Source organism: Balaenoptera ricei, chromosome 10 (genome assembly GCF_028023285.1).
Source record: "Balaenoptera ricei isolate mBalRic1 chromosome 10, mBalRic1.hap2, whole genome shotgun sequence".
Lineage (NCBI taxonomy): Eukaryota > Metazoa > Chordata > Mammalia > Artiodactyla > Balaenopteridae > Balaenoptera > Balaenoptera ricei.
This window is the reverse complement of record NC_082648.1, coordinates 65,715,950-65,731,541: the sequence shown is the minus strand read 5'-3', so window position 1 is coordinate 65,731,541 and position 15,592 is coordinate 65,715,950. Positions and strand designations below refer to the sequence as shown.

Genomic DNA, 15,592 nt, shown 5'->3' with positions numbered 1-15,592 from the left:
GACTCTCTACCACCTCTCCTCAGATGCATTTTAATTACAACTTCCACCATTGTTATTTGAGGCAGGCGTGAAAATCCATTTAGCAGTGATGGTGGTAGTTTCAGTAGCTAATTCAGATTAAATGGGAAATTATATTGAAGAAGAGATGGATAGGAGAAAAACATCACTGGGTAGGGCTGAGAAGTCACCAGTTGATTGTCATATAAAATTTAAGTGGGGCTTCCCTGGTGGTGCAGTGGTTGAGAATCTGCCTGCCAATGCAGGGGACACGGGTTCAAGCCCAGGTCTGGGAAGATCCCACATGCCGCGGAGCAACTAGGCCCGTGAGCCACAATTACTGAGCCTGCGCATCTGGAGCCTGTGCTCCGCAACAAGAGAGGCCGCGATAATGAGAGGCCCGCACACCGCGATGAAGAGTGGCCCCCACTTGCCGCAACTAGAGAAAGCCCTCGCACAGAAACGAAGACCCAACACAGCCATAAATAAATAAATAAATAAAAATTTAAAAAAAAATGTAAGTGAGAAAATAGTAAAGGAAAACTAAAATTCCTTCTTTATCATTACAAGAAGTTAAATGCTTAATTGTAATTTTTTCTTTATTGGCCCCAAAATAGGCAGAATTGAAGAAGACCTGTGACTTATCTGGGTCCCACGAAGACTGGACATAGTCTCTTCTAAATTCTGCCTCAAATCTGCTATGTTTTTAACTGTTCTCATTCTTCTTGTTTCAGGGTCTTCACCTAGAAGAGTAACATAATAATAAATTTGTTATTCATGCCATTTACTGTCCTGTGAATAATTTGAATAATTATATATAGATATAGATATAGATATGAGTTCCTTTTCACAAAGGTAAAATAATAGGTAGAAAATTCCAAATGACTATTATTATCTGAAATTATAATTTTTTTTCTACAAATAAAATGTGAATAGAAACAAATGTAATGTTACAAGTAATAATTTGAAGTGGCGATAATACAATAGTATTCCGTAGGTCTATGACCTTAATCATTGCAAAATGAGAGAGTCATTTGGAAATATACTGTACAGTGCTCCATGTTTCTAAGCTTAATTTAAAAATCTGAAACTATTTGGATCCCAATTACTTTCATAATCACCTATTTCAAAGTGTGCTCAGAATAGCTGAGATAAACTTGACTTATGTAGCAAGTATACATTTATACTCTGGGGAATCAGACAGAGGCCTTTTCTCATAGAAGCAATATCTTTTTAAGTCTTTTATTTTATTAGACTCAAGAACCAAGATCCAAGAATTGGATAGCTTTATTTTTAATTATTTCTCCACTTTCTACAGGGAACCAAAATATCCACATGTGACACCAGAGTGCCAGTAAAGTCTTAGGCATCTAATCCAGTAATAAGTCTACACATAAAATAAACAGCTCTGCCAGGGTGACAACTGTTGGCCTTGTTCAACCTCTATCTGTCATTTGGGGGCAGAGGTGCCATTAAACCATTTTGTTTATGGCCATGTAATAATTCCCAGGCCAGTGGCCATTGAAATTGGTGAATCTGGATAATAAGGACAATATGGAAAGGAAGGAGAGGAAACATAGTCTTAATTCTGTTCAATTTGAACTCAGGAGGATGTCTAGTGATGAGGAATTTTAAATAAAAAGAAAGAAGGAATAAAACAAGGGAAGGAAGGAAGGGGAATGAATGGATTAAGGGGCGAGAAGGTATAGGAAAGAAAGAAAGGAAGAGGATGGCAAAGGAGGGGATGGTAGGGAAGGGAAAGGAGTGCAGAAGGGATGGAAGGAAAAGAAAAAAAGAAGGAAAAGTGAAGGTAGAAAATGGCATGTATTAAATTCCAGTATGAAAACTGTCACATAGACAAGTCAAGATGCATATCTACCATCAGTTTTAAGAATACAGGTAGATATTCAACCTGTTCATTTTTCTTCCACAGTATTCATGCCAGGTTAAAAAAAACACACACAACAAATGCACACATTTAACATCTATAATAGAATCTTAGAGTTGGTGGGGACTTCAGAGATTGTCTTGGCTCACCTCTCAGCCAATGAGGGAAAACTCTTTGTGTCACTAGCGAGGTGGCCATGGGTCTCTGCCTAAAACCTCCAAGATCGGAAAGGCTTCCTCCTCTCCAGTAAGAGGCGACTCTTTCCAATATTAGGCCAATTAGGTCTCATTATAAAAACAATTCTGAGGACGTGTAATGATTTGCCCCCATTTAACTTCCACCCAGGGGTCTCAATGGCTCTGAAACCAAATGAATAATTTTATATCACTTTACCATGGCAGCCACTCAGAAAGACAAATGCTAATTTCTTCTTCAGCCAAACATTACTACACTGTTCATTATCCTTCATCCTGAATGGTTGCCAAAACAACCACCACTCTGCTGCCAGTCTGCAAATCTCTTCCTTTTAATTTACCAATTATTTGAATGATTGAAATATGCTTAATAACTGTATTATTATTTCAGATTTAGAAAGTACTGAAAAACTTCCTTAACTTCCCTGTGTGTGTGTACACACACACACACACACACGCGCGCGCGCGCGCGCGCGTGGAATATTACTCAGCCATAAAAAAGAATGAAATAATGCCATCTGTAGCAACATGGATGGATCTAGAGATTATCATACTAAGTGAAGTAGGTCAGACAGAGAAAGACAAATATCATATGCTATCACTTATAGGTGCAATCTAAAAAATGATACAAATGAACTTATTTACATAACAGAAACAGACTCACAGACAGAGAAAACAAACTTATGGTCACCAAAGGGGAAAGGTGGCAGAGGAGGGAGTAATATATACACGCTACTATATATAAAATAGATAAACAACAAGGACTTACTGTATAGCACAGGGAACTATACTCAATATTTAGTAATAACCTATAATGGGAAAATGATCTGAAAAGAATATATATATGTGTGTGTGTGTATAACTGAATCACTTTGCTGTACACCTGAAATTAACACAACATTGTAAATCAACTATACTTCAATAAAAAAAAAATTTAAAAAAAAGAAATAAGAGTATGTTGTACCCTCACGCACATGGCATAAACTTTTCTAACCCTAATTCAAGTCATACAATTTCTAACCTCATAGATTAACATTATTTTAAAATTCAGAACTGTTAATAACCCTTAAGACTCTAATTATATTTTCTCTGGAAATTCTTCCCATTCTTCTCCTCATAAATATAACAGAGCGTATTTGAGAAATGGCTAGAAAGAAGTCTACCTCTTATTTCCAAACAATCTGGCAGTATGCTGAAAGAAAAAGAAGGCTTTGTAAGGAAAATCTTGAAGGGCAGAAAAAAATATCATTACAGTCAAAGGAAAGGCAGGGGTGAAGAAGAGATTTTACTTAAAAAGGGCAAAAGTAACAGTGAAGGATGAGACCAAACTGGAGACACATTAAAGCTAATATTCAGTAGTTTATCTAAGATTTCACACAGTAGAGAAGCCTAAGATTCTAAGTGATGGTAAGAGAAAAGTCTTAAAGGAGAAAGTGCTGAGATGACTTTTATTGGAGGGAGTAAGGAAGGCAAGTCATTGCCCTTACACAAGTGTCAAAAATACACCATTACAAGTTCCCTATCTCCCATCTCCTAGCCCCTTCCCTTGGGGAGAACTTTGACTTTGTAATCAAGCTGCACCTCAACTACTTGCCAATTGCATAATATTAGTAACACTGATATTTGAATTACTTTCAATATCTTTTTTACATAAACTTTAAGAACAGTGTATTTTCAGACATTCCATTTCACTCAGTATTTTTTAACACCTTCTTTATCTCCTTTTAAATTTCCTTCTTCCAATCCAACAGGCATCTTAGATCCTTGGATTCTTCCAGTTGAATCCATTGTTTATACAGCTTCCCTCATATTTCAGAACCATTACCTCTCTCTCTCTCTCCATTGCTTTTTCTCCTCATGACATCTACTCATGACACTGCACCACTCATGACAATCAGACAAATGGACCTTTTCCTCCCAACACTTACTGAGCAAAACATAATTGCTGCCTCATTCGTGTCAGGAAAGATAATAACCAAATCAAAATTTCTTGCAGCAAATGTTCTCAATGACCCATGAAAGGCAAGATAAAGTTAAATGCACTTACAACCCCCCTAAGTATTGCACAAGCCTGAAATATCCTGTAAATTTGTATCCAAATGATGTCTAGAGAAATGGGGGCAGGGAGGGAATCACAACTGTGAAAAAGCCAAATGTAAAAGCGCAAATACCATTAAATATTTAGGAACAAATAAAAGTTAGCAGAAAAATGCACATGAGAAATTTAGTCACAAAAATGTATCCCCTTTCACTTTTATAATCTCAAAGCCAGCTATTATTCCTGAAAGAAGCCTCCTGTCAGACAAAATAGTAAGGGCTTATACACATTTTCCAGAATGGCATATTCTGCAATTTGCTTTGAATTTTTAACATTAGTGCAAACTACTTTCTCTTTGCTTGTAACATCTCTTCTATTAGGACAGAGTAACAGGGTCAGTTCGGTGCTTTTGCGTTTTTACTTAATAGCAGACGGACCATTTAATCTGTGTGGTCCTGCCCTTACTTTTCAAGCTTTAATTACACACATTGTAATGAACACTGCCAGCCTTTGTCATCTTTTACGAGGAAATCAAATTACATATGAATGAACCTGATTCACAGAGAGTTATGTCCTCTATACCAGCTATATTACAAATGTTATTTTTTAGAGTACAGCTGCCTGATTTATTTGGAGAAATCACCCTAATTTTGTGGATGACCCCAAAGGTGAGCTGGATAGAAAATTTTTCGACTCATCAGGTTAAACCAGACACTTTGGGGGAAAAATAGCAAAATATGGCTAACAGCTTTACCACTACCTTTTAAATATTCTCCTATATAGTTATAGCACAGACCCTAGTGTGTCTGATTTATTTAGGATATCCAGGAATAAAGAGTTGAACTCAGGGAACTCTGCCTAAAAACTAACTTGGAAGAAGCCATTTTGAGTCAGAAGCAGAACCTAGTCAAGCACGTAGCAAAAATCCTGCAATTCTTGTGTGCTGTGGGCTTGGATATATTTACCAACTTAACATGCATCATTATTTAGGGAATTGCATTGCAATGCTTCATTATCCTGATATGATTATTCATATCAGAGCTATTTGAATAAACTCTTCCTCTGACTTTCTCATTTGCATCTTTGAATACTGGCATATGCTGGGGGAGAAAAAAGCCTTAAGGAGAATAATCCCATAAATAAATTAGCAGATGCTCAGTTTAAAAACCATGGAATACACAGACACCTATTGAGAGATGACCCTCTGACAGTAATGCTCCAAGTTATTTATGTACAAAAAGGCATATGTCATATACACACCCAGCCACAGCATGCTATAATTTAACAGAACAACCAACACATGCTTTCAGGGGACTTTACTTTGGTCATATCTTTGAAAATACTTACATAAGAGGTATTTAGAACAAGATAAATGCTACCATTTTCAAGGCAAAAGACAAATATTATTTGATTCTACCGTTTCAGAGGATCAAGAAACAAAAAAAGATTCTTAAGGATTAAGACTCCCCCTCTTGCCTTTGTACTGCATGCAGGGTTTTTTGTTTTTTTTTTTTTTTATGAGAAGCAGTTCATCATGGAAATCACACGATGGTGAAGAAGTAAATCTTCAGTGTCTGAGCACTTGGTGTATTCAGATTCAGAAATCACTATTCCCGCAACTGTGGAAACATTACTCTTTTAAAGCTAAACTAACAAGAAAAATTGAGCGATATTCACCTCTGCTGTCTCTCTAAGCTTTCTTCTTCTAAAGCTGGTTCACTAAGATTCCAGAAAATCTCATAAAACCTCTTGTAACAGGAGAGTCTACACAGAGAATAAAAACAAACCTATATTTGGCTTCAGTTGTATGAATCAGAAACAAAGGGATCACTGGTCTGGTTTAATTCTTTCGAATTTAATGAGTCCTATATGAAGTCCTTTGTGGAAATACACACTGACATAAAAGAGGATGTGGTCAATGGCTTAATGCTTATGACTTTTTGAAGAAGGCACCATATGATATAAATATGCTACAGTAGAGCGCTGAACTTAGATATAACAATTAAAACGTATACAGTTTAGCTATTCAGGCAGGTGGCAAAACTGAAGAATTACTTCAGACATTGTCCTATCTAATTAATTAAAGATTATTATCAGAAGTTACTCCTAAGAATCATGTCATCAAACAGGCCTACTTTGTAAAGTATCAGAACAGTTCACACTCATCTACATAGTAATTTAAATAGTTATAATGTACACACTCAGAAGTATGTTTTGCCAAACACTTCAAAAAAAAGTGAGTAAAGCTGTCAGAAGAGGCCTCTGCATTTCCAGCATAACTAGAAAGTATGGTACTTGTCACCGAGGTACAAACAAGGCCATCTATTCAGACACCACTGAGGCAGCAGAAGAAACTTGACTATACAAAAAATTTACCCATGAGGTCCTTCATTCTTCATTCCAAATCTGTGGTGAGGTCACCTTGAGGGAAGTTGAATAAATAGGCCCCGTTAATGACTAAGTAAAAAAGAAATTTGGAGTTTTAAAATGTTAACACTTACTTATGGATGTCTAGAGTGTACTAGACTCCAGGCCAATAATGCCCAGGGCGGGTGGTTGCTATTTACTTTCTCCATATACACTTTACAACGAGTTCTCACAGTTCAGCTTTCTGAAGACAATCATTTCAAGAGACAAGGAATTTAAAATTGTTTTGAGTAACTACGGTTTCGAAAACATCAGTCAGAAGAACAGAAGCTATTTGGCTTAGGCAAAGAGGCAGCTTCTGAAAATTCCATCCTCCTTTTTAGGAGCAGACCCGACTTACCTAACAAGTCAGTGTAAAGGGCCTGTTCCAGGTCGCCAAGCATTGTCAGGATCACATCGTCGTCCAGAAGAGCTGTGCCTTCCCGCAGGCAGCTTTCTCCCTCCTCTTCGGCCCAGCCCCTGACGGTGCTGCCAGGCCTGGGGGACACATTTTCCTCTTCGGACCGGCTGTCTTCATCACTCTCACCTTCCAAGAATTTTCTGGAAGACCACTCTTCTAAGCTCTCCCTGCCTGCACGGCTGGCGGGCAGCAGGTTCCAGGCCCCCGGGCCACTGGTGTGGTACAGGGACTGCACGGACCTTGACAAGAATCTAGACAGCGAGCGCCTCTCTGCGTAGCTGGATTCCCTCTGGCTGGCCTTGGCGGCATTTCCAAACCAGTTGGAAATGCGCACAGTGGGTCGCCTCTCCCCCTCACTGGTGAGGGACAGATTGGTCAGAGACTTTTGCTTCTGAAGGCCAGCTCCCTTTGGCCTTACTTTGCTCTGAAACACAGAGAGTTCAGCCGGCCGCTGCATGACTCTCCTTACCGGCTTCTTCTCTTTCAATTGGACTTCATATTGTCTTTTCTGCACTGAGATGCCAACTGGCCCTTTTGGTTTTGATTAACACTTGCACTTCAATAAAAGCTCAGGCAAGGCTCAAACATCCACGTTAGATCCTAGAGCTATAGTACAATCAATGAGTTGCCCACAATTCAGCTTGCCAGGTCATGCCCCTCATCAGCAGTACTTACAAACATTTTGCTTGTGTATATCGGAAGCAGAAAAGAGTTCATCAAAGACACTGCTCCAGCTGAAAAGTAGCACAGGAAGCCAACTACGTTTTCCAGTCTTCATCCAATCACGTGTCTCAGCAGGGCGATGGGTCCACATTTCCCTCTATCGCTTCTGTATTCCCAAACGCGAGGTAGTGAAGCACCAGCGATGTCTCTGGCTTTGCTTTTTTTCCCTGCCTCTCACCAGCCCTTCACGGATCTATCTGGGTCTGCAGCCCTTTACTCTAGAGGAACTGACAAGGTGCCGCATGTAGAGCCTCCACATCAGAGCCCCGTAAGAGCAGATTAAGCACTGAAGCCAGCCCTGCACGCGCCTCTCGTGTTTTAGTATTCCACCTGCATTCTCAGATCTATGGCTCTTCCTTGCTGCAGTGGCTGCTGCTGGCTGCCATGGCAGCAAACATCCTGCTAAATTAAAACAGAGGCACAGAAGCGGCTGTCCAGCCTAGCATGCCACAGGTTTCAAAGCCAAGCCTGAATGAGATGCTACACGATTAACCCTATGCATGTTTAAATCACTCTCGGCTACCCCGCCTCAGATACGGCGAGACACACACACACACACACACACACACACTACATACACACTCACTCACATACATAACACACACTCCACGACACTGAGAATGACAGACTAATTCTCTAGAGCTGCAGGCAGCTGAAGCAGGCAGATCTGTCTTCTGAATGTTGGGATTTGTGCTGTAAAAGCACAAATCAAATTCAAGAGTGTAAAGGACCTAAAAAACGGAGCATGGCACTCTCCACCGGCAGACAGATAATGTTTTAAAGGGAAAGACTTCACCTCCTCTTTTAAAGAACAAATCCAAGGGCTTTTTATTCTGAAGATATTTAGTACAATCCTAATCTGACAATAAAAATCAAGATTTATTCCTATACAAAAATAGCGCAAAAAAAAACCTCAAAAGGTTTTTTTTTCTTTTTTCTTTTTGAGAAAGAATATTTTCACTCCAAGCGTATAATTGAAAGTTGATGGCCAAGTGTGTTGAAGATAATGATGTGACAAAAACCATAAAATGTATATTATGTTTTCTGACATAGAGCATTTTTCTTAGTCTATTCCATAAACCTATTACTGTATAATCAGCTCTTTAATATTTTGATAAAAAGCAGAAAACCTAAAGGGTAAATTTCTTTTTTTTTTTTTTTTTTTTAAATTTATTTATTTATTTATTTACTTTTGGCTGTGTTGGGTCTTCATTTCTGTGTGAGGGCTTTCTCCAGTTGCGGCGAGCGGGGGCCACTCCTCATCGCGGTGCACGGGCCTCTCACTGTCGCGGCATCTCTTGTTGCGGAGCACAAGCTCCAGACGTGCAGGCTCAGTAGTTGTGGCTCACAGGCCTAGTTGCTCCACGGCATGTGGGATCTTCCCAGACCAGGGCTCGAACCCGTGTCCCCTGCATTAGCAGGCAGATTCTCAACCACTGCGCCACCAGGGAAGCCCAAGGGTAAATTTCTTATATTTATCTTGTACTGGTTATAATTACCATCCTGAAATTCTGACTTTAGGAAAACTTTTAAAACACTTATCAGGTATAGTAGAGACCATGAACCACTGAGAGCTAATGAGAAGAGCATCGAGGAAAAGCTTTTCAGATTTTTCTGCCCATAAACATTCCTCACTAAAAGGGGGCAGCATGGAGAAATAGATGAAAATATTTGTGTCATTCAAATTGATATAATTCCCTAGCATTTTCTGAGCTAATATCATCAAATTAATTCTGATTTTTCACCTCCTGTTGCTAACTTCAGCTAAGGGGGAATGCTCAGTCTCTTAACTATGTAAATTAGCATTATAATGTACACTGCCTATACCTTTACATATGGTAACAACTTACTTTGCAAAGTTAATTATTCCTTATGCTCAAGCTCAAGGGTGTATGTAAAAGGGAATTAGCTGGAAAAAGGGCAATCATTTGTGATAAAAATTTTTGCAATTAAACAAACCTGTGAATTATGAATACTGATTCTCAATTCTTCATTCTTCAAAAATAAATTATGTTTATATAAAATGTGCTTAAATAAAATGAGGGTACAAAGGCTGAATCATAGAAACTGACAATTATCCTTCTAAAAACATCATTTCATAAAGTGTTTTTCAAAAGATCAAAATGCTACCCCACTTTGGATTTTTTCTTCATTTGGAGTTACTGTGATCCAGTAAATCAGCAAATTAGAAGACTAGAGTAAATTTGTTAAGGTTATGAAACTTTCATGTGTTTGATATGTATTACACTAAAGGACATATGCAGCATCCTCTAAAGTCTTACAGATTCACAAAGAATGGAATTCTTATGCTTTAGGCATCAAAAGTTAAACTTGAGCATTATAAGTGAAAGCAATAATGATGCCCTCTCCTTATACAAGGATACTTGTGTACCAGTCAGCTTAGACCACTGGTTCTCAAACTTGAATGTTCAGAACCTCTCCGAGGGTTTAATACAACGGAACCTGCTGGGCCCCAGCCCCATCTCTACTCATTCAGTCGGTCTGAAAGGGGCTTGAGACTCTGCATCTCTAACACATTCCCAGGTGATATAGATACTGCTAGGTCTCAAACCCCACTTTGAGAACTTCTAGGTGAGACTAGAGACTAGTGGTTTTCAACTGGGTCCTCCCGAGGGGACATTCAGCAGTATCAGGAGACAGTTTTGGTTGTCACAAAGGGGGGGTGTGGTGCTTCTGACATCTGAGAGTAGAAGCCAATGATACTGCTATACACCCTATAATGATAGGAACCCCACTCCCCAAACAAAGAATCATGCAGACTACATGTTGATAGCTACAAGGTTGAGAAATTCTGGCTTGGGCTACATTATATTGTATTTACAAATGATTTAGAAATTTCAGTGGCTTACAGAAACAAAGATGCACTTTGCTCACATTAATGTCTACTCTATGTTGGCTGCAGCTCTGGTCCAGGTACCCTTTATACAAAGACCCATATTGAAAGAGCAACTTCAGTCTAGGATATGTTGATATCATGATAGAGGGAAAAAGAGACAAGAAATCTAAGCTTCTGCTCAAGAATGGCCCATGTCATTTTTCCACTCACGTGTCATTGGTCAAATGAAATCACATGGCCCACTCTGACTCAGTGGGGCAAAAAGTATAACACACCTGTAGGGGTGAATTTAGGAAGGGACTAAGTCCAGTGGAGACAGCAGCAAGGGGCTGGCTATTTTGAAGATATAACCCGAACAGAGAAAAGCACCAAAAGGGCATTTTTGCTTGTTTCTTTGTTTAAAGATATTGTCAACTTGTAGTTATAGTAGTTTTTCCCCTGGGAACAACTACATGGGTCCTTAAGTTTACCTTGAACAACAGCAGGGGACCCAATTATTGCTCCTCTAGAGGCAGTTATCTCTGCTTGCTTTTGGGTGTACATTCATACATGGGTGTATTTATACTTACTTGTATTCAATCGTTTATTTATTTATTTTTTTAAAATAGATTATTTATTTATTTTATTTTTGGCTGTGTTGGGTCTTTGTTGCTGCCCGCGGGCTTTCTCTAGTCGCGGTGAGCGGGGGCTACTCTTCGTTGCGGTGCGCGGGCTTCTCATTGCAGTGGCTTCTCTTGCTGTGGAGCACGGGCTCTAGGCGCGCGGGCTTCAGCACTTGTGGCTCGCGGGCTCCAGAGCGCAGGCTCAGAAATGTATGTTACACAAGGCGGAGGAGGAAGCCTCGGTGTATGAGACAAACACGCCCAATCAATACTGAAAATGTGAATCGCTCTAATTTAGCCAAGACCTCACATAAAGTAGAGCTACTATAACGTTCTGAAAAGGAATGCTTTTGAGCTCTTTAGTAAACATAATTACAAAGTAGCTATTTAAGTAAAAGATCCAAACTGATTTAAAATGACCTGAGCTTGATCATCTTAATCTTTATAAACATCCAAGAAAAAGGCAAAATAAGTGATCATTTACAAATGTCTTAAATACCAAATATTTCCCATTATTCAATACAAAGTCTGGGAAGTCAGAAAAAAACACATGTAACCATTAGTTTATCTCTCTGTTCAATTTAAATTCTTACTTCTAAAATGATTTCCTGAATTCATCCAATTATTTAATTACTTTATTACAAATGACATATTGGCTTCACTGATTCTGATTCAGTCTGGCATCTATCACCATTTTTCAGTGTTGAAAAGGTTAAAGGTTAAAAAGTGGATTAAATAAATGTTATACATGTTGGTAGACAGTCTTATGCAAAACAAGGGGCATGTGTGAACCTTTGTATTAAAAAACATCTAAAAACTTTCTGAATGATTCCAATGGAATGAAAAACAAAGCTCACTTTGCATTTGGCAGGATCTCTTGGCACTTGATGAAAGGGATGGTCTCTGAAGCCAAATTCTTTTTGTCAATGAATGAGAGAATAAAACCCAAGCCAAAGCAGTAAAATCTAAACCGTCAATTCAGCTGGACTTGTAATATTGAGGTCATGGCATGAGTCTTAAGGATAGGCTGGAAGCAAGAAGCTCACTTGATCTTTGTCACAAATTATATAATGCATATCACCTGACTGTAATAATTAATAGAACCACCATCATCAGATTGGGTAAATATCACAGTTTCCTCCCTAAGAACATGACAAATAATGGGAAACTTGAGAGAGATACATAAAGACTTTGGAGGGATAAAAGGTCTCCAAATTGTAAAAGTCTTGAGTTTTCTCCAGCATATGCCATTTTATTGTGTAACTCATTTCTGATACTTATCTTCACACCACAATTTAACTATGTTTTTAACTTCTGCTACCATTTAGTCATGAAGACACTGTTCTTATAAATTCAAATGAGTTACTGCAGAGAGGAAATGTAAAGAGCTAAGCCTCCTAACAAATCTGCTTTTCAATGTGAACTATTCAAGTTTGCTCCTTAACAGTATCATAGAACTTTACATGTCATGCATCTCACAGGTCATGCAATAGGCATGCTTTTCACATTTGTTTAAGTACAAAAAGGGATATCCCTGGGTAACACAACAGAAAGGTGCAGGGAAGGAGGGAGACAGAGTCTCTGATGTGGCTTGTTCAGGGGCTCAGACATTTTCTGCAAAGACCTTGAGCTAATATTCTTCTGCTTTAGGTTCTGTTTTCCCTATGTTTGTTTCACTCGAGGGTGAAGGTAACTGCCAGCAGCTCCAAGCTTTCTTCTGATTAGCTTCAGGTCTAGTGGAAAAACAGAGTGTCTCTTTCCTAACAGCCAGGAAAAGTTCTGAGACTGATTCTCATTGGTTCTGACTGAACTGAATTGGGTCAGTTGTCCACTCCTGAAAGAGTCACTGTGGTCAACGGAATGGGTTGTTCTGATTGGATCTGCTTGGGTCAATTTCATTTGAACTACCTGAACAGAGACTGATGGGGCTATGGTTCCCCAAAAGAAAATCAAGGGGCTGTTACTAGCAGATGCAGCAATGGATGCTGGTCAGGCAAAACTATACCAGGACATCAAGGTACGTCAACTGTGAAGCCAATGGTGTTTAATATACAGAGCTTCTAACTTGGTTGAGCCAATGTAACTTTGTATTTTTTAAATTATTTCCAGGCTCCTCCAAATTGTATAGGCTTCAAACATTCACAAAACCTGGATCTTATCCAGCCAAGACTAACTCCATCAGAGTTCTCTATTATTTAGGCTACTTCACTTGGGGAACAGGACAGATTTACTCCCCACTGAGGTCCCCACAGCAACCTTTAACAATAAGGCTTCAACAGTAGCACTGGCATTGAAAATCACTGATCTACCAAAATTCCAAATGTACCCGGTTTTACAATAAGAAACAGACAAAAATAACAAGTAAAACTTTTTTTCAAATTACTTCCATTGAAGTTGTTTCTTCCTGAAATATTATGTCCTGATTTCTTTACCCATTAGAATTCTACTATACACATGCGTGGTCTTCTTTTAAGCCCTGTATAAATCTTTACAGTTAAGTTAGTTGTTCCCATAAATCTAGTAATTCAATTATTTGTGGTGTTAAAGTTTATTTGTCTCTTATTCCCCCATAGGAGAACTCATGTCTTAGTCATGTTTGTTTTCCCAATCCTTGGCATGCTTGGCATTTATAACGTACCTGGCGATGATTACTGAAAAGGTGGATGGAAGAATAAAACCGTATCTCACAATAATCCGGAGTTTACTAAGCATCACTATAGTCACCTCACAAAAAAGGGAACTAAGGGACAATGCAAACAACAACATAATGGCAGTGCAGAGGCCAGGATTAAGTTTTTCTACTTCCTAGAACACTTACCTGCTCATATCTCATGCTGTCTTTGAAGAAATATTCTAAGGGCTAGTCTAAGGCGTGGCATTAAATTCAAGTGTATATGTGGTTTGTGGTTTCCCTAGCAGCCAGAATATAGTAGCAACAAGAGAAATTAGAGAGAGAAAGAAAACTGTGGAAGGGGTCAAGGAAAGTTGTTTTGTTTTGTTTTAAATTAAGATTGCAGAGATGGCAGCATCCTGTGGGCTAAACAGAGTGGTTTGGTATAGAGGGAGATAAGGTAGAAAAGAAAGTAATCCAAGGAAAAGTGAAGTAAATAGGTATAAAATGCTGTACATGGGTAGATATGGTGGCAGGGGTTTGTGAAATTCTTTTCGCTCTGCTTAAATTTTTTTTAGTGACATCAACATCAAGGTCATCAGTTAAGAGAAAGGATGGGAGAAGTGGCACTGTAGCTTTGAAAAGAAGAGATAAGGTATAAAATTGTCATCTAAGAACAATCTCAAGTTCTTAGATGACAAAAAAAGAGTAAATGCACCAGAGAAATACAGAATGATTGCCGGGCAGCATTAACTACTCACTTGAAGTTGGTGGTCATGAATGTAAAGCGAATCACATCAACACGTGATGTGTTTTTCTCCAGGTTCATTCATTGCTGGTATGGACTAGGTGGAGACCTGAATGTTACCAGGTCCGTGGTTTCATCCAATGAGAACAATGAAGTGAAAGAGGTGTAAGGGAGTAAAGGGTATATGTAAAAGTAAAATCACATTCAGCCACTACAGGAATTCATCTGATTAAGGAAGGAAGAAAGGATATGTAGAGTTTGGAGAGGGTAAGTAAATGGTGGTGGGATCAATAAATTGGAAATCTTAGTAGAACCAGTGTCAGAGTCAGAGAATGAAAGGAAGGGCATTGAAAGGATAGGAGGATGTCATCAGCAAGAGTGGGGTGCATGGAAGCGAGATTATAGAGAAGCTGCAGATTCCGACGGTGCCCAGATGTAGGGTACGAACAGGAGAATAAGTAGCTCAAGGAAGGATTAGAGGGCAAGATCATTAGAAGAAAGGCCAGGGTATGCCAGCTCTGCTCTTGTCACTGGCCTACTTCCCTATGACTGTCATCCTCTCATCACTGGTCTACCAGTATACTCTCATCTACATTTCTCCAATTATGGTAATCAATTTATAGCTTTCTAATCATAAATATCTTTCTTTCATGAAATCTCAAGTTTGCAATTGAGAGAAATTTTCAGTACTCCACTATAGACTCATTTTAAACAAATGATCGTAGGAATGACATAATCAGATAAGCCTCATTTCAGCACTTATGTGTTGTTTTCTTTCTTTTATTCCTATCTAAATCATAGATTTAAATCTATGATTCTATATCAATACTTATTGACATAAATTAATATTATACCTTCTAATAAATCCATCAGACTATTATATTATGTTAAAGCCTAGTTTATTTTTCACTTTCAAATATTCTATTAAAAATCAGAACATTAAATGGAAATTAAAAATGTTTTTTTCCAGTTTTATTGAGATATAATTGGCATGTAGCAGTGTATTAGTTTAAGGTGTATAACATAATGATGTGACTTACATAAATGGAAATATTAACTGGAAGTATAAAAAATGATTAAATGGTCAAAAGAATAAGAAACTGGAGG

The 15,592-nt window shown here is 38.5% G+C and overlaps 1 protein-coding gene across 5 annotated transcripts in view; it reads right to left on the bottom strand.

Annotated features, from left to right (window-relative positions):
* Positions 1 to 15,592, bottom strand: part of NAV3 (neuron navigator 3) — a 584,734-nt gene that overhangs the window by 154,709 nt on the left and 414,433 nt on the right. For all 5 annotated transcript variants that reach the window (XM_059936568.1, XM_059936565.1, XM_059936566.1 and 2 more), the window contains exon 10: positions 632 to 740. In XM_059936568.1, the coding sequence (XP_059792551.1) occupies positions 632 to 740 (109 nt within the window). The remainder of the gene's footprint in view (positions 1 to 631; positions 741 to 15,592) is intronic.